At 45.2% G+C, this 25,931-nt stretch overlaps 1 protein-coding gene across 4 annotated transcripts in view; it reads left to right on the top strand.

Moving 5' to 3' along the window:
* Nucleotides 1–25,931, top strand: part of CAMTA1 (calmodulin binding transcription activator 1) — a gene marked incomplete at its 5' end in the record, with an annotated part of 236,542 nt that overhangs the window by 59,436 nt on the left and 151,175 nt on the right. For 3 of the 4 annotated variants that reach the window (XM_083876764.1, XM_083876765.1, XM_083876763.1), the window contains 3 exons: nucleotides 3,181–3,248; nucleotides 3,338–3,405; nucleotides 22,847–22,982. In XM_083876764.1, coding sequence (XP_083732890.1) covers nucleotides 22,863–22,982 — 120 coding nt within the window. Of the gene's footprint in view, nucleotides 1–3,180; nucleotides 3,249–3,337; nucleotides 3,406–22,846; nucleotides 22,983–25,931 lie in introns of those variants that run through there. The other variant, XM_083876770.1, reaches the window with a different exon arrangement.

Below are 25,931 nucleotides of genomic sequence, written 5' to 3'. Positions count from 1 at the left end.
TAAAACACAACTTGAGTGATTTGAATGTTAAACAATTTCATTGCTCTATGGGGTTATTCCCTGAGATGGTCAATTGAGCTTGTTCTCACCAGTGTGAGTGGTGGGCTTAGTCCTGCAGGCACTCAGAGAGGAAAAGCCATGTCCTGAGCATTGCCCTGGATTGGCCAACACACTTGGAAGTGGAGCTGGATGCACACAGCTTTCAGTGGTTCACCCTTTCCCAGCAATTTTCAATCAGTTTATACAGACAGCAGTTTCAAAGCTGGGATAGAGGGGATGTGGGTCTGGGTGGGACATCCTGGCTCAGGGGCTGCTGCCCATGCTGTGCAGTGAGATAAACTTGCCCATGGAGATAAACTTGTGTGGCCTTGGGGTCCATATAGTGCCACCTGGGCTGACTGGTGCTGCGGGGGGACTCGCTGGTGACAAGACTGAGCGTTTGTGTCATGCACACACGTCCCTTGATTTCTGTCGCTCTGTGCAATCACAGAGGAGCCAGGACCAGCCGGGGTTTCAGAGCCAGCTCTGTCTCGTCTGACCTTGCTGGTGCCACGCTGCCTTTCGTTTGTAGTCTTGGGCAAGAAGCAATGGGAAAAGGGTTTGATAGGAGACAAAAGCAAACAATAGCCTTGCACCAAAGATACGATGAATGGGATATAATTGGATTTTTTTGTGAGGACATTGATTTGACCCTGTGAGACACAGAAAGAATCATTAGGGGAATTAACACGCATTAAAATGCAGGGTTTTATCAGAGGGCTTTTATTGTGCCCATAGTTTTGTTTTTAATTATTTAATGACTTTGTGTCTTCTGGTGATAAATCTATTTCTTCCCTCTTTTTTCAAAGGGAAAAAGGGTGTTGGTGTGACAGCAGGGTACTTGGCTCATGCAGCTGCTGAACCCCAGCCCTGCCTCAGCAGCCCTGACTGTGCCCCACCATGAAGACAAGGAACTGCTGGGCAGAGGCACGTTGTGCAAACCTCTGATCCACCACCAGTGCTGGGCTGAACACTTTCCTCTGCAGAGCTGACACAAAGTTGTAGTTACAGAAAGCAGAACATACAAGGAATGGGGTTTAAGGGGGTTTTGCAGCAGAGAAGCATGTCCTCCATCCCCGTTGTATATCTGTGGCTCTGACTGGCAGCTTGGCCTTTCCTCTGCCCAAACATGAGTAGGCCAGGCCAGCAGAGTGGAAACTCACGTTCTGCCTCGGATGGGAGCCTCTCATTGCTGCAGCTCCTACAGTTGATGATGATTTAGGATTAGGTTTTCACATGTGCCTGACATGGGCTGGCAGGAAGGAACAGAGTGAATGAGCCATGGGTAAGGCTGAGTTCCTTCACCTGAAATACTTTGGGTTTCTATGCCATAGCAATGTATTTGTTCAGCCACAAAAGTTAAAAATGGCCTAATTCTCCTTACAGCAGTTGAATTTTAGTAGGAATGGGCAAAATCCTGGACTAATCTGACCCCCCTAAACCGTCTTGGCATTGAAGGGGTCTATTTCTGTAAATGCTTGCTTACATGGTGTTGGAGAGGATGTGCAGGGTGCTCCCAAGTGTTCCTCAGTCTCTCCAGAGCTCATCTCACTGTACAGCATGAGGTGACACTGGTTTGTAGCATAGTGAGCTGAGGACACATAACGTGGGATGGGTTGGGAATAGAGTTCTGCTGACTGCAGCATTTTTGGTGGAATTACAGCACTGGCTTTAAAAAACCCTCCAGAGATCTTTTTTCATATTTTCCAAAGAATTTTAGTTATGGAGTTCTTTGGTGGTTTTAGCTTGTTGGAAATCTGGGGTCAGATCTTTTTGGCCATGTAGTGTCCAGATTTCAGCACTTGCATCTGATTCAGGTGCAGCTGCTGAGAAACTGTGGGGATTAGGAAGGTCATCAGTGTCGGTGGTGGAGGTGTGCACTGGCTTTCTTTGATGCTGAATTTTATTCAGCCATTAACCATTATCCAGAAATTAAAAAGAAGAGTTTTTGGAGCTTCATGTGGCTGCTCTGTCATGTGCGTGTGTGGGGATCCCTTCAACCTGCAGAGACTGCCTTGGGAAACAAGGGGTGTGTCGATGGATTCCAGGAGAATTTATTTGCAGTGTAAACATGTTGGTCAGGAGTCATTAATATGACATTCACACAGCTCTAATAAAGTACATAACACGGAGATCTGGCACCGCCGCAATGCCCAGAGGACATTAAGTATGAGTCTTAAAACCAAGAGTATTGGAAACAAGATATTTTTACGTCTCGTTTGGGAGTAATATAATTGCATTTTGTGGCTCTAGCAGATGCTTGGGCCAGCTGGTTGGAGAGCATTGTGGGGGTTTTTAGCTTTGGTACTGTAAGCGACAACCCTTATATAGAGCTAGCTAAAAAAAAAATAATAAAAACCCCTCTCCTGGTGGAAAGCCCAGGCGCTGGCGTGTGTTGTGCTGTTGGGAGGTACAGCCTGGGGACTCTTCTATTGCAGTGGCTCTGGAGATGATACTGCATGTGTTTTGGGGGACTGATTTGAGGCATTTGTGCATTGAAGTCAGTTTTGCTGACCTCACTTGTTCAGCTTTTGCTATGCAGGCCCATCTGAGGGGTAATTTTTGGAAGATAACCATCAAACCCCTACATTTTTCTGAGTATATCTCAGGGGGCTTATTTTCAGCACAGTCCCAGGAGTCTGTGGCCATCTCTAGATATCGGGACACTGCTGGTGTGGTGACAGTTGCCACCTTGTGACCACCCCGGGTTTGTACCCAAGGAATGGACGAACGTCTGTCCCGTGTTCCTCAGGCCTGTTTACAGGCACTGTCGTGAATTGTCTCGCTGGTGCCGATAATTTCCTGCAAACAAATCAGTTCTGATCTGGAAGTAATCGCCCGTATCATTCCTGCAAGTGGGAGCAATGACTTACGTTGATGTCACCCGCTGGCTTTTTATGGCAACGATTAATAATTCAGTAATTCTCTCTGCAGTGATGCTGTTCTATTTATAAATATTTTATTTAGCTCCCCGTGTCCGTATTGTCGCTACCCTCCCCTTTGCTTCCTGACGTCACACCGGGCTCGCGGCGATGCCGTGGTCACCACAGTTACCAGCAAATTCTCTGTGCTGGAAAATGTTAATGCCTTTCCTCATTTGCATCTCTTCATTGTCCTGTTTAAGCCTGGCCTTGGTGGTGTGGATGTGAACGTTTACTGAGCGCTCTCTGTCAGTCAAAACCCAATTTCAGCTGCAGCCTGGCCCTGGGGTAGGAGGCTCCGTGTCTGTTATAAAACTTTCCAGTTCCCAGCACAGCCATGCAAGTAACTCTGTTTTCTTTCTGCGTTTCTCTTTCAGGAAATTGCAGCTTATTTAATAACGTTTGAAAAGCATGAGGAGTGGCTAACAACCTCCCCCAAAACCAGGTAATGTTCTCCTGCTCAGCACATTGACTCTCTCGCGCTGATGACTTGACTCACTGATCAATGCCTTGACCACCAAGTGGAAACTCCCAGTCATGCCTGATGGCTTGTGACACCAAACTCTCATTAATTGCCTTAATGAGCATTTTATTGAATGAAATCAGATTGATTAAAAATGAAACAGCTACAGTCTTGGCAGGTTAAAGTTTTAACCCGATTGCTCAGGATTTAATTGTATCCCTTCAGATGAGCAGATTTGAAGCCTCAGAGCAAGGTCATGGGCTGTTTATCTTGACAGAGGTCCCTTGCCTCTAACTTTAAATAAATAAAAAAGCACCAGCCCTACCATGTGCTGCCTGTTCACAGACAGGCATGGGAATTGTTTGCATTCTGGTGTTTCCCTTGCTGGGGTTAAGTGTTTGATGGTGAGGATGTCCCAAAAAGCTGCATTAACAGACATGTTTGCAGTTTATTATTCAGTAAATGTCATGTCTTCTTCGTGCTGCCATAAATGTTTAACTTTTTGCTCCCCTGGGAACCCAGACATGGAATTTTGGCTGTGGATGTTTTCCTGCTGTTTCAGCTATGTTCTGGCTCCATACGTCTCACTAACACAGAGAACGACTCTTGCTTTCTGGTCTTGCTGGACTTTTGCTGTTTTTCTTTTTCCCAGTCCACCCCTTTCCTATTGCAGAGGGCTGGGCCATTGGAAGGAGCCTGCTGGGACCCAGGTGAGAGAAAAGCCTATTCTAGCATCCTGCATCCCAGCATCATCCGTTACAGGGGCCGGTGCCGCAGCGCCTGGAGCAGCGTGCTCCAGGTTTGGCATCACCTCCTGCTGCCATGAGCAGGGACAGAGGTCACAGTGGGACACAGGGAGCAGTGCCATCCTAACGCATAGCACAGATTGATTCCAGGTGTTCCACAGCACCCAGCTGAGGAGAGGATGGACGTGGAAGCCTTCTCTGCACCTCTGCAGTGCAGCTGCAGGTGGGGCGCACAGAGGACCAGCTTTCCATGAAATTCGGAAGCAAAAGAGCTGTGTTGTTTTACTTTTGTGGGCCTTTTTTCTCCCCCAGATTGTATATTTTTGTGACGTCTGTAAGTAATGCATTTGCTTGTTGCATTAAAAAGTGTAGCACCTGGGAAGGAGATGTGGGAAACCCAATTACTTTCTCAGTGGTTCTCCAAGACCTGGAAGTGCCATGGTGGTGGAAGGGCTCTGAATGGATCTTTCCTGCTGGTGGCAGCTGTGAGTCTCTCCTTGGCTGCAGAACAGCAGGTAATTCAGTTAATATTAGTGATGTTTTTTTCTGGGTTGGTAATCCCAGTTTCAGAATTAATTCAAACCAATTTCTGGCTGAGCCTTTGCCAGAGAAACCTTTTGAGGGGTCAGAAAACACATTAACTAGTCTGGCTCTACATGGTATCATTAAATAGACGAGATTATAAATGTTTTTGTAGCAGCATCTTCTGATCTTAAGAGCTTGGTTTGCTAAAGGCAATGCATGAAAATATTTTTCTGATGAACATTTCCTTACCTTCCTCTTGTGTGTTTACACTTGGAAGAAAGAATGTCCCAGGAGAAGGAAAGTTGTGACATGAGTTCAAGGTCCTTCTGAAATTGTTGAGTTAGTTTTCTTTCTTTTTTTTTTTTTTTTTTTTTTTTTTTTTTTTTTTTTTTTTTTTTTTTTTTTTTAATATAAAAATTAATTGGAAGAGTTAAATGCTGAGTTGCTACAATCAGGGCTCCCAATATTACAGAATTAATGACATCGATTTGGCACTGAACTGGAACACTCCCTGTTCTTTGTTTGCTGCTGTGGGTGCTACTAATTTCATCTCACAAAATTAATAAAAATTAATTGCACCACTGACACACAGAGAGTTTCCTAATACTGTGATGTATAGTGTGCTGTGAGGAGTCACTGCTGGATGGTGCCGGTGGGAGCTGGTGCTGCTGCAGCTGCTGGCAGAGGGTTCATATTGGTGACAGGGTTTTGGTGCTGTCCAGCTCAGCCACTGGCAAAGGAACTGCTGCAGAGGGTGAGGCCAGGCTGGGCTGTGAGGCCTCACAGGTCACTGAGCTAAAGCAGGGGGTGGTAATGAGGGACAAGCTGGTTTGGAGCTGGTTTGGAGCCAAGCTTGCCATTCTGAATATTTTCATCTCTTTCCTGAACAGAGATGAAATGTTTACAGCACAGTTGGGTATTGCTTTAGTCATGGACCTGGAGGGGAGGCCCTCCTGCCATTGTGGTGGCATTAAAGGAACTATAACAAACCTTTGGAAAAGATCCCTAAAATTGCTTTTTTATGAAACTTCTTGTTGAACGACTCCAGTTGATTGAACACACTGATATAAATGTACTGGAGCGTTATTACGGTAGTCTTTTGAGCACTCCAGTTGATCACCATAAATTAGTGAGTACACCTCGCAAGCATCGACCTTGAGGCTCCCTTGGAATGGTGTTTGGTTACTTGATGATGTGCTGGGTAATCTGCAGCGGGTGTTCCGTCAGCGGGGCGGGGGAAGCGTTCTGCTAATGCAGCAGGGCCAAGTGTCTGACATTTCCAAGTTTAAATGCAAATCACGATGACAAAAAAAAAATTACTTGACATTTATATATCAAGTAGAACTTAATTGTTATTTACTTTGGAATTTCAATGACAAAGTCAATTTTCTGAGTCCAGAAGCATTCTGCCAGAGGAAGATACTTTGCTTCTCTGTTTCCAGGTGCCTTCTGCCATTAGCATTTTTACAGTATTTAAAAAATATTCTTGAGTGATCTGAGGTGACTTCAGTATTTCACAAGTGAGCCCCAGGCAATGGAAAAGCCTTGACTGTGCACAGAAGCTGCAAGGTCAGTTTTCCATCTGGGAAGGCAGTTCAGATGTGTTTCTGCCCCTTCCTGCTTCATGTCTTGGAAAGGACACAGGGGTATTGCTGGGGTGACAACCTCTACTCGATGGTGAGAGCAGGATAGGTGCAGTCCTTGGAGCCTCCCCACCTCCTCTCCAGGTACCCACTGCCCAGGAAAACACCCTGTGCCTTACCTGTCCATCAGTCCAGTGTAAGGAACTTCCCCTGCTGGGATATCTATATCAGCAGCATCGTAAAGAAAAGTTAGGATTTTGCAGTATATTAATTCTGTATTAAATAATTAATAGTAAAATTAATTGAATTACTCCATTTTCAGGTAAAAAATAGGGTAATAAATATTCATAACTTATATTATTAAGGGAATTTCCATTTCCTATGTCGTTAAAGTGAGATTAGGTAAGGTTGGGTTTAAATGAAGATTGAAAACAATTGTGCTTTGGAATTAATTCACTGTGTTAGGCCATTACTTTGCAAGCCTTCTTTCCAATGTGCTCTGTGTGAGAGCTGTCCCCCTGCATGGGGTGGATGCTGCTGCCAGGATGTCCTGGCTGCTGGGAAATGAGACAGAGGCTCCCCATGGAGGAGAAGCTCATGGAAGCTGGAGGCTGTGGAAAAGCAACTGCCCAGAGCTGTGATTGGTGGCACAAGTTCTGTCCATGTCCCCTTGTGCTTGTTGCAAATAAAAGTCCTCTCGAGACCTTGTTTCGGCTTTCAAGGCACGTTTTAAAGGTCCTGCTCTCTCATATGGCTCGTACTCTCCATAGGATCCAGGATCATTAACCTTGCCCGTGGGCAGTGCTGAAATTTGGGTTTTCTGCTCATGCTGCTGGAAGCTCTGCCGGCATGTTTGGGGTCGTGTATGACCTATTTTCCTTTGTCGAAAGCAGTGTGTGTGTGCTGTCAGCACTCCTGGCTCGGGATGCTGCTTGACATAATCCCTGCTAAATGTGGCACATCTCTCTTTACACTTTATAGATTTCATGACTCTCAACACTTTCTTCTTTCTGCTTTCAGTATTTCCTTCTCTTTATTTTCCCTGAAGAGAATAAACAGTGCACATATGGTTTTAAGAGCCCTTAGTTCATATAGATTTTTAGCTGCTGTGGTCCAGGGGTGTTGAGACACCAATAATGAATTCTTTTAACAGCTCACCAAGTTGATTGTAAAGTGACCTTAGGGCAGAGTTGCTGGGAGCCATCCAGATGCCTGGCCTGGCTCAGGCGATGGTCTTCAAGTATTCCTTCCAAATTCTTCCCATGGCAAATCCAGGCTGGTGTGTGCTGTTCTTCTGGGAGAGATGGTTTCCCTCTGTATTTAGCTGGCAGCTCAGAAGAGCTGTGTTGCAGCAGATGGACAACCAAGGCAAGAGGTCTGTGTTTCTGTTGTGGATTCACCTGGCACAGAGGCTGAAGGTTGGCTCTTCCAGCCCACCCAATGGCTCCGCAGCCCCTGTGCATGGTCACCAGGCTTGGGCTTTCCCACATATCAGAGGGATACATGTCAGAGATGGTGGCTCCACAGCTGGTCCATGCACATGAACACCTGCCCCCACTGCCTGGCTTTGCAGGCACACAGGGCTGGTATGCAAAGGCTCCTTCTCCACTTCATGTGGACTCGTAAGAGTCCTGCAGCGTTGCCCCTTGGAGGAGAAGAGAACTCTGGAAAACATGGAGTCATCAGAAAAAGCAATTATCTGATAACAAAGCAGTGAAATCATTCAGCAAACCCATCTGCCTGCAGCAAGGCTCAGAAGGTGTTTCTGTCAATGGGTATGGCCAAGGAAAACAATGTGGCCTTGGATAACACTGACATTCTGTATTTGGCAGGCCCTGACTGTTCTTGATCCTACATGGAATGCTTAGGGCTGAGGATGCTGCTCTGTGTGTGTGTGAGCCCTCTGTACTGGGCCTGTGATTGGGGGTTCCCAGGCTCTGAGGCCCATCAGTGAGGAGCTGCCCTTGTCCTAGGTAGAAAAGGGGAAAGGAAAGTGTGCTGGAAGAAGTGTTGGGCTGGGATTTCTGATAGTCACACCCAGACCTGGCAGACAATTCCATATTCTCCAGCATCCTGTGCTTCCTATCAAAAGGAGCCATGAAGGCCAGGGCTTGTTGGCTGTTGTGGAACCACCTTGGACCTGCCCTTTCCTGCGTCATATGTGCAGGCTGCAGAGCTGCAGGAGATCTGCTATTTGTTCTTCAGGCTGTTTTAAACGGCAACAAAATGAAAGTCTTTGTTGCATTTTAAAGACTTTTGCAACTTAATTTATATTCTCATATGGCACTGAAGAACCTTCTTTTGTCCAGGAGGTAAGATATGCAAAAATAACCTTTAAGTTGCTCCTAATTGACCCTTAATGATATTCCCTTGTTTCTTCCAATATATTCTCCGTGTCAAAAACACCATCCAGCAACTGCTTGTTGCATCTTAATAGGTGCAAATAGGAACTGATGAAAAAGAAACTATTTATTTGGGTTCTTTATTTATTGACAAGGATTTTTGATTCAGGAAACCTGTCCCAGGTTGGACTGCAGGGCTGAAGCAAGGCACTGTGACTATCTTAGGCTGGGATGGATTGGGCCCCCTGAGCCTGGGGCAGAGGGTGCTCTGTGTCCAGGCGGTTGATGCTTTGATTTCCTGATGGGGATAGTATCTTATATGACAAGCACAGTGTTATTGAAGTTGCCCATTGGAATGTTAGCCAGTATGTGCTCTTAACATGGAACGGGGGGGAGAATGTTTGTGCCTGTGTATGCAGAGCAGCTGGAAGCATCCCAGAGGACCTGCTGCTCAGCCTGGAGAGGACAGATTGGTTTGTGCTGTGGTTGTTGGAAGATGAGGAGCTGCCTGCAGACGTTAAGGTTTTCCTTTTGGTGCTGAATAAGTGTGTGTAGGCAGTGAGCAGGCTTTGCTTTTGCTGTGGTGTGAGGAGTAATTGCTTGGCAGGCACAGGTGCTGTAGGTGTGCCTTGACATTGTAGTGAAACACTGGGCAAGTGAGTGATTCTGCTCAGCCCAAATGTGGAGCAATTGATGGGTGAGCAATAATGAAGCTGAGAGCACTGATACAGGTGTTTTTTCTTTTTTTTCTTCCTAGTCCTGAGAACACAGATTTACAACAATCTGGCAAAGATTTTCCTCAAGTTACACTTGGTTGGCGTTCTTGCTACGCACACTGTAACAATACTTTAATATAATTAAATTTTAAATTCCGTGTAGAATCTGGTGGGTAGGCAGATGTACCGGTATGTTAAACTTTATGTCACTTAAAAATGGTTCTCAAGTACATCAGAGGGAGCCCAGCCAGCTGTAAAATGATCTGCTTTATGGCGCTGCTTCGCAGCTTTGGTGTCTGTGTTTTAATTACAGATGTACCTAAAGTCTCACACCCTCGGATAACTCTGCTGGGCCGTTTTGTTTCCTGTAAGTTACTGACATGATGCAAAGAGACATGAGGGAAGGTGCTGCCGGGGTTTTCCAGAGCTGCTGTTTGTGGGAGCGTTGAGTTTCTGACTCGTGCTGCGGCAGCTTTGTTTCCTGTAAACAGACAGCGCAGTCTGCTGCCCGGGGCTGCTGCACCTGAAGCAGCATCACCAGCATGACAAGTGGAAAAAGGGGTTTTAGGAGCAGCTTTGCAGTCCTAGGAAGGTGGGCATGTGTTGGGACTGGTGTGAAGAGTGGCTTTGTGGCCTCAGGCAGGCGGGCAGGTCAGGACTGGTGTCAGGGCAGGTGGGCATCTGTCCCTCCACAGCCCCTCTGTCTCCCTGGCTCATCTCCAGCACCCACCAGCTGAGATGAGCTTTGCCCACATTGGCTCTGCAGTAAGTGGAGACACTGGCTGGGCTCAGTGCAGGATGGAGATTTCCAGTGCTGCGAAGTGGGAATCTTGTTGCTTGGCAGGCAGAAACCATTAATGGTGCTGTTTCTGGAAATAAAGAAGCGGCCTTGTCCCAAGGCATCCCACGTGATGATTTGCCGAGTTGTGCAACATGATTTATGCCTAGCCGTGGGATTATTGTTTTCTATTGATTCTGAGGGAGATGCAGCATCAGTAAAAGCCCATCAGAAGCCTCCTGGTGGAATGTGAAAGCTTGAAGCCTTCCTGACAGAAATCCTGTTGCCTCTTTGGTGGTGACTTGAGACCTGGTACCCAGCCAATCTCAGAGCATCACCCTGCAGTCCTTTCCCTTCTCCTTCCAGCACTGCCTGTCTCTGTCCAGTGAGGATGTACTTGGTGCTGCAGGGAGGTGTTGAGCTGAGAGGTACTGGTGGATCCCTTGGGGATCCTCTGGCACCCTTTGTTCTGTTTCCAGCAGACAGTAGCTATGTCACTCCCTGTTCTTTGTCAGAACACGTGTGATTTCTGCTGCCATCAATGAGAGTGAATTGTGCCCATAGTATTATTCCTATATTTATTTTGTAAATGTCAAGGATGAACTAAATTAAGATAAATAAGGCTGTTCCATTTCACTGTTCAATTTACAAAGTTTTGATGAGACCAATAACATTTTTCCTGGTTCCATCTTCTGGCCAGCTGAAGGCAGCTGTGGGTCTGATAGCTCTGTTCCACCTGTTCCCCAGCAATGTTTACAGACAGAGGATACACAAGTGAGGCATTAAGTCATTTGGTTCTGCCTCTGCTCTGTCTGACTCTGGTAGAGAAGCTGAGAGGGTGATGTGGCTGACAAAGAGCTCCACCCTCACAACTGGAATTGTTCTGTTGCCTTAAGTGCTGTTGTAAAAGGCAAGAGATGGATGAACACATTGCTGTGAGTTGCAGTGACGCAGCTGGGTGGAAGTAAAGCCTTAGTGGAGGATGCCTTATCTGCAGCCTTCCCTTCTCCTGCTTGTCCTGCAAAGGGGAACTATGGTCTCCTGATTTCCTCAGGAGAACCTGGACATTAATACTCACTCTGCTTTTGAGGTGTCAAGTTATGGGTTCATTCCTCTCCTTGGATGTGGGTCTGAGGACCAGAGCAGTATATGGAGTGTCCCTGCTGTCACTCCATGCCCTCTGGAAGGTGACCATTTATTTCTCGTCAGTCGAGCTTCTTGCACAGCAAATGGGTCGTGCAGGGGAGATCTTCTTGCTGGATAAGCAATTAGCTAAAATAAACTACTCAGAGGACAAATTATGCAGGACTCTTGCCCTGTAACAAATGAATTAATTGACTTTGGTATTTGTGGGATGTTCCCACTATTTTGTTTAATTCTCCCTGGATAAAGGGCTCCTGTGTTTCCCTCTGCTCTTATGCTGCTGCAGTGAGTAAACAGGGTATTAGGGGTTGATTTACACAGTTACAAGCAAAGGAAGCAAAGTGATAATTGCGGGAACCTTTCCACATTTCCTTAAGAGAGACAAACCCTCTTTTAGCAGCATGTCCAAGAGCCTCTGTTTGACCTGTTTCTCTGGGGTGCCATCAGTTCTCTCTGCAGCCTCACAAAGCTCATTCACAGCAGTGTGGCAGCAGGGCATGGGCTGGAATTGTGACCTGCACACAATTGCAAGGGCTTTAGAAGCACCAGTGCTGCAGGGCACCAATGGGGCTGCTCCTGGAACCACAGTACAGTCAGGAGCCAAAGTGGGCTGGGGCTGTTCTCTGTGGCAGTAACCCCAAGTCGTTTTGAAGGCTTTGTCTGGATCTTTGGAAGCAGTGGATGCTGTGGCAGTGTGTTACCTGGGATGTCACACAAAGCATCACTGCAGGATTACAGGTCCTGGCCTCAGCTGGGCCGGTAACTCCTGAAACCATTCAGCCAAGTTGCTGGGTTTATTTATAGTAATTAAATTAAAGCTCTGGTACAAATCTTTGCTGTGTAACAGGATTTGTCAACAGCTAAGAAAGGGTGACACTGTTGGACCAGTTGCCAAGAAAATACACTAAGGTGACGTTGGGTTCACTGGGCAGTGCACAGTCCCAACTCCCAATGCGAAGGTGAAACATGGGTCTTACACTGTTCAACTTTTTATTTCTACTTTGCAATATTCAGGCAAGATGCTTCAGGCCAGGGATGGTAACACTGGTGGTGACATGGCATGGGGACGTGTCTCCCTGCTAAATGTCATTTGTAATCCCAGACAGCTTTAGAAGACCCAAATGGTGCTAAATTGTGCAGCAAACATTTTTTGACAAACTGTGGCCTTTGAGAACAGCACTAGCCAAGAGCCAGGGCAGTGTTTTGTGCTCTGCTTTAAATTTAGGATAGGAAAGATTTGGAGGATTTTATAATCACAGCTTTGCATGCTTGCTCTGCCTCCTCTTCTCCCACTGGTTTTACTCACAGGCTTTTCTAGCTGCTGCTCTTGTCTGGTTTCTTTTCCTCTTCAATCCTTGCTCTCATCTCCTCAACTCCTGAAATTTATAGAAAAGTCACTTCTAATCCTGCACAGATCTTGGAGGGACTGTTATATCTATTACAGCTTCCTTTAGTCTGCCCACCTGCCATTACCAAAATCCCTAGTATTGGGTGAGATAGTATTTGGGGCCTGGATCAAGCTGAGAGCATGGCTGTGCCCATTTTTTCAGATTTGCAGCCAGAGGCATGTGCAGGTGGGAAGCCAGCCAAAGCAGGTGATGTGTGGGCACAGTCCCACTCTTGTAGTGTTGATGTGCCAGAGTGGGCAGTGGTTAGAGAGGAAGTTCTTCCCTTAAGAAGGACATGAGGACATGTAGGTAACGTATGAAAAAGATGAAATGAGTAGGGTTTGGATTTTTTCTTCAGGTTATGTAGTTCATACGGGAGCTAACATTTAATCCTAGTTTCTTGCCCATGCTAAAAATTTGGTGAAGTTCTGGAAAAGTGAAAGTCTTGCATGGCATTAACACAATTGCAGCATCTGGCTCGTTGCAGGGATTAGATGAATCTCCACTTGGCGCCTGAACAAGTAGGTTTCAAACATGCCGAGGATTTGACAGTTGCATCAGATCACAACTGGTGGGAGGGAGGTGAGAGGAAAGCTGTGGAGGCTGTGCCTGGATTCAGGCAGCCTGGGAGAGGCTGGGATTCCCGGCATGATGCTGGCAGGGCATTCTGTGGGAAGCATCAGGTGTCCATCAGGGAATGCTTCATGTCCTGGGATTTGGTTTGGGGGCAGCTGAGTGCTGGGCCTGCTTCAGGGCCGTGTTCCCTTCTTGTGCTTCTTCTGTGATGCCTGAGCTGAAACGTCCTTGTGAGAACATTGTCCTTGAATTTTAACTAAACAGAAAAGGTCACGCCTTCCCTGCACCAGTGTGTAGGGAACAGTCACCCCTTGACTGTTCTCTGTCAACCAAGCTCAGAAAATAACAGAGGTAAGAAGAAAAGGAGGGTTTTGATCAAAGGAAATTGGGCAAACATTGACCCAGTAATGCTGGGTGCTGTGCTGGGTTTGGGGACAGTGACTGGCTTTATGGTGGGGTGACACAAGGTTTAAAAGGGCAGTTCATGCTGATTTGTAGGGTTACAAATTAGGGCATGACAGAAAAAGGATTGGCTGTTTTCAAAAGTTGGTTTAGGCTAAATTAATCTGAAAATGTGTAATTTCATCTGAACTCAAAATACTGGAATGTAATTAAATTCCAAAGTAGGATGAGCTGAGAGGGTGTAAGGAAAGATAAGCATCAGAATAAGACAATAATTGAGTTTGTATTGTAAACACATTCCTGTAGGAATTTGGGATTTTTAAGCTGCTTCATTAGAAATTTTAAGTCGAGACTACTTAACAGCTTGGGCATGTTTTGGAGAAGTGGTTGACTACTTCTGTATTTGTCTGTGTTCTTTGTTTGCAGGATTTTCTATATTTGGGGTTAATTCTCTCTTATCAACTTCTAGTTCATTAATGAGTTTGAAGGGGAATAAGGCTTAAAATTAGAAAATATGTATTTCCATATTTAAGCTGATTGTTTTGTGGACTCATGTTTTTCATCCCATTTTCCCTAAAAATTGAATCTTTAATATATAAAATGGATAAATTAGGTTAGTACCATTAAAACACTGTTAAATTCTGAAGTGCCTCACATGAAATACTGAAGCAAAGTTTTTTGTTTTTGTTCTGTGCACAAGTTACTTGCTCAGTCCATCAGGCAGGAATGAGCCAGGTCAGGTCATGCTGTCCCATTCTCCTGTCACTCATGGCAGTTGTGGAGCCAGTGTGTGAAGGAGAGCTCATGGCTGGGATGAGTGTGGTATTGCATCATCATCTAAATAGAGCTGTGAACACTGATTTGAACCCTAATCAGCGCAATACCTGCTTGTCAGGGTGTTTGAAAACCACTATAATTGGTGGTTTGAGACTCCTTTCCCTGATGCCAACACCTGTGAAGCAAGTGTTGGATGAGAGATGGAAAAAATGGGTGCAGCCATGCTCTCAGCTTGATCCAGGCCCCAAATGCTGTGGGGAGGGGAGGTGATGAATGGAATTTGGTGCCTCTTTGGTGATCCTGCACAGCCTACTCAGTACTGGTACCTTATGTTATGGAGTTGTAGTTTTTTTGCAAAAACGTTTTTTTGCAGAAAAAAATGCAGACAGGTTTTCTTCTTATTGACTAAAAATACCCTTAATTCTGAAAAATTACTTTGCGGATCTTCATATTTCACAGACTATAACTAGATTACTACCTTTTACTGGAATACTTTGTGTTAATGAAGACCGATTGGAATTACATAATAGATTTCCTCTAAAGAAGGCATTATGTGGTTATTTTTTACTGTCTGGCATTCTAGTTAATTGCCTTGTCATCATTAATTGATGGGACTAAATTGATATAAATAAACAGATGATATTTGTGAGGTTCATTTGAAAGAGAGGAAGGGCTGAGAACAGGCTGCTGTGGGGCATTCCAGCACGTGTCTTGTTGGTGATGCTTGAGGAGAGCTCAGGCTTGGTCAATGCCACCACTTGTGAACCCATTTGGAGGATGCACAGTGAGCTCTGCTCCTCCTGCCCTGGGAGCACTCACTTTGCCTGGACAGGGCTGGGGTTGCCTGTGTTGTTCCATCTTAAAACTGACCTCAACAGCTACCTCAGTCCTAAGCTTCAGCCCTACAAAGAGCTGATGGTCCAGGCTGTGGGCTGAGAATAGGCAGCCCAATCAGCCCAGCTTCTGGGACAGTTTGAGCATCTCTGCTTTACAGGTTAATCCAGATTTATGTACATAGTTACTATTAATCAGGAATCAATGTAGTCCCAGTAATTGATGGAGTTCAAGGCAAATCGACATTTTAAATTCAATTGCAATATTGCAAATGATGCTTTTGCCTGGACAGAGTGAGCTGGTGGTGGCTGTTGAGAAGGACTGTCCCTCCTTTCCAGCCCTTTCCATAGTGCTCTGCCCATCTTCTGCTGGGCATGCCTGTGCTGATGGGGGACAGATGTGTTACTGGACCACAGCTGGAGAGTTGTTCCCTCCCAAACCAGCAACACCAGTTCCTCCAGTCTTTGCTCTTTTCACTGCCTGCAGTGTTAGAAGTTCATCAGCTGCTGAACTACATTTACTATTTGAAGTGGTTCTCAATTAAAATTTATAATTAATTTATTATTATTCAATTTTCAAATATTTACAGATTTTTATAGTGTCTCAAGTCATGAGTCAAGCTGCATGCTGCTAGCAGAGGGAAAACCCTTTTTCTTCCTCAGACCTCTGCTCTCCTCCCATCCCTAGTGAGATTTTTCCCAATTACCAGCAAAGCTGGGACATGGCTCCCACCAGCCTCTGTGCTGGGGAGGTGACACCTGCCCAAGGTAAGCCCAAGACATGGTTCACATGCATCCTGCTAAATTTCCCTGGTATGTGGTGGTTTGGACAAAAGCAACGTACAGCCCCACTTTGACACAGTTGTGAAATCTTGTTAGCCTGGAGCTGGTGGTTGTTACAAGTGGGGAAATTGAACAGGAGGTAAGTTAACTAAATAAATAATTTTTTCTTCCATTTTCTTTACTTCCCATAAGAATTCAGCAGTGTTGGCACACACATGTTCTTGCTATGCTGGGAAGTGACTAGATTCAGAACTGAAGTACCACCCACAGGAGGAGGCCATCTCCAAATAAGTCTTTTAAAAGTTAATTGGAGCCCTTGGTCCTCACTGTAATAATCTGGGTCCATGGAGAGAGCAATTGATAAGGCAGAATGGCAGCTGGCACCCGGGGGCTGGAGCCCTTTGGTCTGTGTGAGCACAGAGAGGGAACGGGGCTCTCCTCGGTGCACCAGTGGAGATGGTGGTGATTAATCTGAAAATAGTTTAAAGAATTCATGAATTGTAAGAATTAATTCCCAATAAATCAAATGGTATCCCCATGGGAGTAGGGAAGAGAAATAAATGAGGGCTAAAGAAATTGATAAAAATCCTTGAGCAATAAAGAGATGAATGCAAGTTCTTTTAAAATTATATTTAAATGAACAAAGTTGATTTAACTGTCTTTTTTCATACCTTGTACTAAGATTTAGTTCTACAGCATGACATTATATCAAGAAATAATTTGCAGAAAGACTTTTTAGCATTTCATGTGCATTCCGCTTAATGACAATTTTAATATTCTGTCTTTGGTCCTACATCGTTACAAGGAGGCTTCAATTGCTCGGTGTGCTGAGGAGTTCATAAAGATTGTTTCTAATTTCTTTTTCAAGTCTTTAAAGAGTTCAGAGCCATCAACACACGAATTATCATGTTGCTGAGTAAAACGTTGGGAAAACTGTTGTTAACTGCTTTGAACTAAATATGCAGCTTTGGGACAGTGCTGTTTCCGAAAGGATCTTCCTGCCTACAGAGGTCCAGACAAGGTGCTGAACTGATTTCTGATCCTCTGTGTCACTGGGAGAGCAGAGCTCATCCACCTGCTTGTGCTTATGAATGACATACCTACTTCATTTTAAACCTGGTGTTGTTTTTTTTTTTTTTTTTTTTTGTTTTTTTTTTTTTTTTTTTTTTTTTTTTTTGTTTTTTTTTTTTTTTTTTTTTTTTAATTGTCTCAAAAGGAAAATGTAGTGGTGGAGTTCATCAGGCTGAGTAGCCATGATAGGCAGAGGTGCTGTGTGAGTCTTCATGGAGTTCACACTTTGGGGCCAGCTACAATACACCTAAACAAAAATGGCAGCAGAGTAAATGGCTACTGAGAAGTCAGATCCTGTTGTTAGTTTTATCACTCTTATTAGTGCTGGTAGCACTTTTACCTATTTTGTAGTTGTGTCAAGAGCAAGGACACAGAGCAAAGACATTCCTTTCTGACAGATTCATGAGTACAGGTCTTGGCACAGGAGTGGTGCTGGTTGGAGTGGTTGTTGTACCAAGGTGCCTGGAGCTGCCCCGTTGCTCTCAGGCCCTGCAGACTGATGGTGACACCCATGGGGACACGGGCAAGGCTCTGCCTCCCTGTCACTTGCAGCTGAAGCTGCTGTGGTTGGCACTGTGCTGCAGGGACATCACTGCTGGGAGGACAGTCAGGTCCTGCCTCCGTCAGCAGAGCCCCAGATGTCCCAAGGATTCACTTCTGTACCAGTGCACCATGAATATCTTCACTTTGTGTTTTTGTGGCACCAGCATCCTGATCCCTCCTTAAATACCCCCAAGGAGCTGCTTTTGGGGTATTACTTGTTCATGGGTATCCCAGGCCACACCAAGGAGATGCCCAGGAGCTGTGTAGTGGTCTGCAGCTCGTGTTGCAGCCATCAGCATTTATCCTGATCTTGCAGAAGGGCTTTCCTTGGCAGCCCTGGCAGTTTTTGTGCGAAGGCACAAAAGCCAACTTGGCACTGGCGTGGCTCATTCAGTCCTGTTTGTTGGAGCCGCAGGTAATTACTCCCATACTTAATGAATCACATTACTTTTATTGATGAACACGGAGGCTACATGCTGGAAAGAGGAGGTAAGGATTAAGTTTTATGGCCTACTGCTGCTATGAGAAGGAGCATCTAGACACCAATTAATGCCCCCTTGATGGGATTAGCCATTGCGTTAACCGCAATTCTGGATAAAATTGCTAAGTCTGTGACTTTAGACTTTAACTTCTTAAATATTGTAGATATGAAGGAAGTTCACTTACATCTTAAATGCAAATGACATTTAATTCTAAATACAAAAAACTTGCAGCATATTTACGTTTCCTTGTGATTTATATCTCCTACTACATGGATAAGAAGACTTTTCTGAAGTCTTTATTTCATTCCTGCAGAGTTCAAAGATCAGACAAATTTCAAACACATAATCTGTGATTCCTTCAGGTGCTGTGCCAGTAATCCCAACTTGCAGTGAGGAGAGCAGAGGTTTTAACAGCAGCAGCCTCTCCCCATGGGATGCCATGGCTTTCTGGCAGTTGTGGTGAAGTCTGAATGTCTACATTAAGTTCTTGAGGGGCTTTTCTTTGGGTTTTGATCCCACTGGTGCAGGCTGGGTGGATGCTGGGGTTTCTTTTATTTCAGGGCAAGTATGAATCATTGCCTGAGGGTCAAAGCCAAGCATTTATGTAGGAGGGGGAAAAATGTATTTGTCAAACAAATTTGTGTGATTTGCCAGTGTTACATTTGTGATGGACGAAGTTCCCACAGTCTTGAAAACATTTGCCCATGTAAATATAATTTTAAAGCCTTCTGTCAGTATGGAAGAGATCTACCTGTTGTTACAGCATCCTCCAGGTGCATCCCTGGTCTGGTGGGGTGATGCCCTTGACACAGAGGTTATGGCTCTGCCTTGGGCATGTCCATTCTTAATGAGTCTGGGTGACCTCCTAAACCAACAGAGAATGTTCCAGATACCTGCATAGCCAAGGGCAGGTGAGATGTCAAGGGCTGCAACTGCTTGAGATTCCTCTTTCAGTTTTCCATTTGGCTTTAATCTTCTGATAAGCCACAGGTGCAGTGGGGGGAAATGTCAAGGTAAATGAAGACGTGAAGAGCAGCATTCCTCAGGGGAGAAATAACTTCAGTCATCAGATATTTTTCTTGGGCAGAAACAAGAAATAAGAGATGAAGTGTTTCTGAGAACATGATGTCAGCCAGGCAGCACTCCTGACTGACAGTCCCTGTCCATCACTGCTGCAGTGCAAGGGCTGCCCAGCTGCACACAGTGCAGAGAAGAGGGAAATAGATGTTACTTAGAGTTCATCACCTGCAGTGTTTGCTGGCCCCAGAGCTCTGCCTGCTCTGCTGAATGGCAGAGCATTAGCTGAGTGGGAGGCATGTTGTCACACTCGCTTTTGGCACTTTTCCCCATTCCCAAACTGGGCTGGATGAAGACAGGTTCAAGGACTTGGTCTTTGCATTCCTAAGGAAATGAGGACAAGGATTCAGTGCAATATTTTCTTGAAAGGCTGTCTCTTTTCATGGCTTCCTCCACGACTCCAGCTTTTCCCAGCAGTTTCTGCATCAGTAGGTTGCTCCTTTGGGAAAGCAGAAGTTAATTTCTCATTATTATCATGCATAGATGCAGAAGATGGAAGATAGCCCCCTCCTGTTGTCCCTTGGCTCCATAATAACTTCATAGCCAGAGAAAATATGCAGGTGAAAAACAGCATCAACCAGGCTGTTTGCAGGAGGCATTTCTCAGTGTGGTGGGTGGCAGGGATGGAGGGGATTGTCACCCAGGCACTGGGGGCAGCTTCGGCTTGTGCACTGGTGAGGTACAGGAAGGGTCTGGTCTGTGGTGCCTCTGCTTTATGGCAGCTGCATTAAACATCCATATTCGTCCTTTAAATATCCTCCTTAGACTGGAACTGGAATAAATGCAGATGATATAATAAAAAATAATTCTTAGAGCCATGGACCTTCTCAAGGAATGGTTCTGGCTGATCTTGCTCTGTTATCTTGAAAGAGAGACTTTTGGATTTGCAGTATTTGCAATTCCCTTTTGGCACCCCCAGCTCCTGAGGCAGTAAAACATAGTTTTCATTAACTGATATGTCTGACATTTACCACATCTCGATGTGACAATTTAGAGGGAACTGGTTAAACTGAACAGCATTTTTAATATTGCAGTAATGTGATTAGGGGGAAATCTCCGTCCTTCAGGCCAGAGGGACCTAAATTGGAGCACTAATGGAGAGGCAGATATGAAGCATCAGTTGACCAAAATATCCTAATCTTAACTTGCTTTCTGTTTATTCCCTCTTTGCATTTGCTTCCTGTTAACAAGAAGATAAGCAGGTTTAGATTCCTATGACCCAAATGAGGGACTTAATCCAAAAGAAACAAAACCCACTCAGAGCAGGACTTAGAGCCAGGGGTCAGTATGCACAGCTGAGTTGGGTGTCAAATCCAAAATTACATCTCTGGAAAATCTTCCCTGGAAATCCAATTTCCTCCGTTCCTCCCTTTCCTTGTCTTACTGAAGGAAACTCTGGTTTAGCCAGTGGTCTGGATCACTCCTGAGCGCTGTCAGAAGCTCTGGGTTGCCCCAAGCAACAAACAAGTTCCCAGACCCATCAGCTGCAGGGGGTGATTGTTCGTGTTAAAAATAAGTAGGAAAATAGAATTTAGGATCTTCTTCCTGGCTGCAGCAGGAACAATTTGGGCAAAAGTAGCTCTTAGGCTGCTGTGGTAATTTGTGGGAGCCTTGGTGGTGGATAGCAGGGTGAGAGGGAGGAAAGCATCCCAGATCTCATCAATACTTGAGACAAAAGGCTTTCTGCTTTGCAATTACTCTTCCTGTCCTTCCCCCTCCTCCCCTCAGGCCACAGGCAAGAAACCAAAATAGAGATTAGGCACCTTTTAAATGCCACAGGTTTGTAAAGGAGAGGAAATCCAGAGCTGATCAAGAATTGCAGCCTGTGCTCAGGCTTGTGATTTTATCCCTCTCATCTGCAAAGGGAAAAAGGAAATCCCCAAATTCGGGCTGAGTGGCAAAACCCTCAGAGATCTGGGCTGGAGTCGCATCTGTCACAAGCGCTGGGAATCCCCGGCAGGCCTCGCCTGCTGCTCTGCCCACACCATCACTTGGCTGCTCTGGGCTCTGTCTGAAAGCTGAGGGATGAGCAGGGCAGAGCTTTCCTCTCCTCTTCCTTACAGCAGGTGAAATACAGCAGCAGTGTAGATCAGGTTAAAATTGCATCTCATCTCATGAAGTTATCTTTAAAAACCAGCTGCTTTCTGTGAGCCTTAAAGCAGCTCGATACACTCTTATCAAAATCGAAAACCGCTCCAGAGATCCTTAAGAGATTTTGTTTCATTGGGCTCTATTTTCTATAAATCTTGTTAACTGCTTTGCCAGTGCCCTCTCACCGTGTTCCTTTTTCATTGCAGAAATCAACCAACAGACCTGGTTCCAGCCCTGCAGAGCTGCAGCGAGGCTGCAGAGCTGGCCTCTGCCCTGCCTGTGCCCATGTGGCGCTGGGGGTGAGGGAAGCAGGATTTCCCTGGCATCAGAAGCCTCCAGGTCCTTTGAGCCTGTGTTTTGTGAAGTGTTCTGTGTGTGAGTGCAGAGGCAGCAGGCAGGAGATCAGCTCTCGTTGGCTTCTCATGGCCTGCCCTCGTCAGCCACGGGACACAGCCCGACGGTGCCTGGGGGATCTCTGGTGTTGTGAGAAGGGTTTGAGCTGACACATGCAGTGACTGGGGGTTTATAGAATAAACACTGAAATGAGATACATAATGCCTCCACTGAATTAATGCACTATCTACAGTGCTGTCAAACATAGCGTGGCTGTTCTGACACTCGAGTGTTTATTTTCAGGGTGGTGCGTAGGAGGAAGAGAGGAGGAGCAGCCTCTCCGAGCCCTTGGGGTCAGGCTGTTGGGACCTGGGGGACAGGAGGAGGTGTAGTTTGGGAAGATGGGGCTTGGGTTTCTGGCCACAAGCAATAAATATTTGTGTGTATGTGGAAAAAATGCTCGCTGCCTCTCAGCTTGGAGGGTATTTGTTATTTCTCAGTGTTACAACAGACTTGCCTTGGTTGTGACTCCACTTATCAAACAGCAAAATCTCTCTACAACCAAACTACACTGGCTCCTGTCTGCTGGGCATCACCATGCCTTTAAGGACATTTCAAATTGCCGGTGTAGTTTTTAAGTGGAAAAAGTTTTCCTGTGTCTTTGAAGTTGAGAAGGTAATCAGAAAGGAGCAAGTTACTCCCTATCTAGCACTGATCTAAGCAAAACAGTGAAAACAATGTATAAGTTCATGCTTTTATCCTTCTCTTCTTTTTTTCTTGTTTATTGTCATTTTAAGCCAACATCCATGTCCTGGCGCAGCCTTAGAGGTGGTTGGAATCTTGTGCTGATATGTTTGTAAGAGAGAGAAATTGCAATTAAATGACAACAATCTTTTTTCCCCCTAAATTTTCCTTCCTTCTAATTTTCAGCATGTAGCAGTCAAAATACATCCAGTGAAAACGTTGGCTATTTTATCAGGCTTCCCTTTTTTTCTTTTTTCTTCAACCTATCACTGGCACTTCCTGCATTAGGTACGAGATCCTCACGGAAGTGTTTGCAGATTGCAGACATCACTTCAGCCAGGTAACAGCAGCAAAAGGGGAGCATTTATTTGACACCAAATCCTGACTGTTGCTATTTTGTGGAGCCTTTTGCTGGTCTGTGGGACGTTGTTCCATAGACACTTTCTGGTTTTGTTGCTTTATGTAACCCAAACCTGTTTCTTGCTTTTAGACCACAGAATGGTTCTATGATCCTGTACAACAGAAAGAAAGTGAAATACAGGAAAGATGGATATTGCTGGAAAAAGAGGAAAGACGGGAAGACCACCAGAGAGGATCACATGAAACTGAAGGTGCAAGGAGTGGAGGTAGGAGCGTTGTGGGGGTGGCTGTGGGCTGTGCTGGGCCAGGAGGTGATGGCTCCCCAAAGCACCTCAACCCAACAAAGGCTGTCCACACTTTCAGAAAAATACTCCTATTTGCTGAATTCTATCTGCTCCCCATGGCCTGGGTCTCAGTTGCTGGCTGGGGTTAAACCACAACTTACCCCACTCCCAGCAAATATACTTGTTGTTTATCACTCCTTTGAGCAAACTGTGAGTACAGCTTCACCATCCGCCTGTGTGGTGCTGCCTGGGCTGTGTGATTGTTGAGTGTCTCCACACTGAGCATTTTCTGGTAGACTCTGTGGTTTTTGTAACAGGCACCGCCCAAGGGCAACCTGACACCTCAGGGTGGGCTGCACAGCACTCTGTAACCATGGTAGCTGGAATGGGTCTGATTTGATTCTCACAAATCTCGGCTAGGTTTTGGTAGCAGTTGCTGTAATTTCTGTGTGCTGATGAAGTGTTGGTCTTGCACTATGAAAGGGTAGAATTTCTGTCGAATTTGGCCCAGAATCAATGTGTGTTTTGAGAGAACCTTTGTTCTGCTGTTGGTATTCAGCTGCTCAGACACATTCATGCAAGTGATTTCACCTGAAGCATTATTTCTGGAATGAGCCCGTTTGTTCTAAAATATGCCATTGTTTGATACTACTTTTGTTTCTTAACCTCCATCTGCATGAGGAGAGAGCTGTTTTGATCACTTTGGTCACTTCTGATGTTTAAGGTTTGCACAGGTGTGGATAACAAGTGCATTTATCAAAGTTTTATATTTATTAAATGGCAATTACTTGTTCTGGTACAAGAAGCCCACCCACAGAGCTGTGCCCAGCTCATTCCTAAGGCAGCAGGGCTGTATTCCCAACATTGGATACCAAACTTGGGGCCAAAGTGGTCCAAGGCTGTTAAAATGTGCAATTGCAGTGTTCAGCTGTGTCATTTCGGCCAAGGAGCATGAGGCTGCCGGGTGTGTGTTTGTGTAGGCTGGGTTGATTTTACAGCTGACAGCCTGTCACTCTGGCTGGGCTTGGGGTAATTGGGGTGTCCGTGACAGGCAGAGCTTCACCTGTGTCTCCAGGCCCCTCTGGCAGCTGCCAGGCTGGACTTTGGGCTAAGCTGAGCTTTCCAGCTTCACCCCCAGGCCTGCCTTGGCAGATACTTTGGAAGGCATGAACAACCTCTCTCCTGTTGGGGTAACAGGCACCCTGTGCTCCCCACGTGGTGCTGGTGGTTGACACTCCCCTGGCATCCCTGAAGTCAGCGCCAGCAACGGGAAGGGGATGAGTGCCCAGAATTCATCTCGTGCTCCAGCTTCCTCCTAGCCCATTTGTCATTCTTACATTCTGTCTGTTCTAATGAGGTTTTGGGGTTTAAAATAGTATTAAATGGATTGCATTATATTACACCAGAGAGGCATAACTTTGTTCCATAATTTTTACATCCAATAACAATGTTTTATTATGACAAGCACAAAAAAAAAAAAAAGTCATCATCACAGAAATGGTGCCTTGTTTTTGTTTCGGATTTGCAGAGTGTGGTTTAATTAACTTCTGTGAACTTTCACGATGCAGAACACCAGACCCTGTGCTGTCCCTTTACCTGTACCAAGAGACTGTTGATGACCTTTGGCTGCCACATGAGCACATGAGAAAAGAAATGGGACTTTCTTGGGGTTATTCCAAAGCTGGAGCTATCCAGCCCTTTAGGGCCTAACTGCATGGATGTGGTGTTCAGCTCAAAGAGACCTGCACTGAACCCATTAATTTCTGTTTTACTGAAGTGTGTCTCCTGGAAAGTAACAAGTACAGATAGGCACATCATGGGAGCTGGAGGAAGTGCAGCTTTCAGGATTTTTCCTTGTGGCTGATCACAATCACCACTCAGGAAAATAAGTGTTAAACTATTTGCTTTGCGATTTGGATGTACCAAGGTTTAGCCATTCATTCCTACATCCTTCTCCAGCTTGAGAGCCCTTTAGTACCTGATTTTCTTTCTTCAAGAAGGTACTTGCACTCTCTCATCCACAGGCAGCACCTGGGTGGTCACTGCCAGTCTCTGTTCTGAACAATGTAGAAGTTTGTTTTCCTGACTTCCAGGTGTTTCTTGGGCAGAATGATGTAGTTTTGACCTTATTAATTAATTATTCGATCAGTACACCATGGTGCTTCACAGACAGCATTTTGAGTTTAGGTTTCTGATAGCATTCTAAAAGGAAGCAATGTTCTCAACTTGGACACGTAGGCAGCAGATTTAAAATAACAAAAAAAAAAGCTTTTTTCAAATTTGGAGTGATACCGTAGTTAGCCGCATTAGGGTTTAACAGGGCATGAAATAACTGTCTGCCTTGTGGCACTGCCAGATCATCTCAGCGACTCTTGCAGCCAGAAGATAAATAGGGATCATTGTCACACTGATGGAAAAGTACTTGCAGAGCCGACAGCCAAGAGCATCAATAGCATCCAAACATTGCTCTGGAAATGGCAGCTTGGAGGCAGGGAGGAAGAACATGCTGGCCTGTGAAACTACTGACCAGCCAGTTCTGAACAGGGATTTCAGCTGTAGTAGAAAATTTAATAATTAATTCCTTCCCAAGTGTTGTCAATGTGATGACTCCTTTGTCTTTCCAAGTTTTGGGTAAACAGAAAAATACATTTTGAAACAAAAAGTCTACATCAGATCCTGAGGGATGTTGATGTCTATCAACATAGATAGACATTAGTGAGCTAAATTTGGTAAGCATGGATAAAGCAGCTAAAGCAAATTTAGGACATAAATAAGGAATAAACTAATTTGACTAGGAATACACTAATTTAAATAGATATGGATTAGAAGGAATAAACTATTTAACAACTGGATGTTAAATGAAAATGGTCTGAAATCCTCTGTTGCCTTGGTTGGCATTACTGTGCAGGAGGAGTTTGGGTATTACTTGGT

Source organism: Zosterops lateralis (genome assembly GCF_965231275.1).
Source record: "Zosterops lateralis genome assembly, chromosome: 22".
Taxonomy (NCBI): Eukaryota; Metazoa; Chordata; class Aves; order Passeriformes; family Zosteropidae; genus Zosterops; species Zosterops lateralis.
This window is presented reverse-complemented; position numbering and strand designations above follow the sequence as displayed.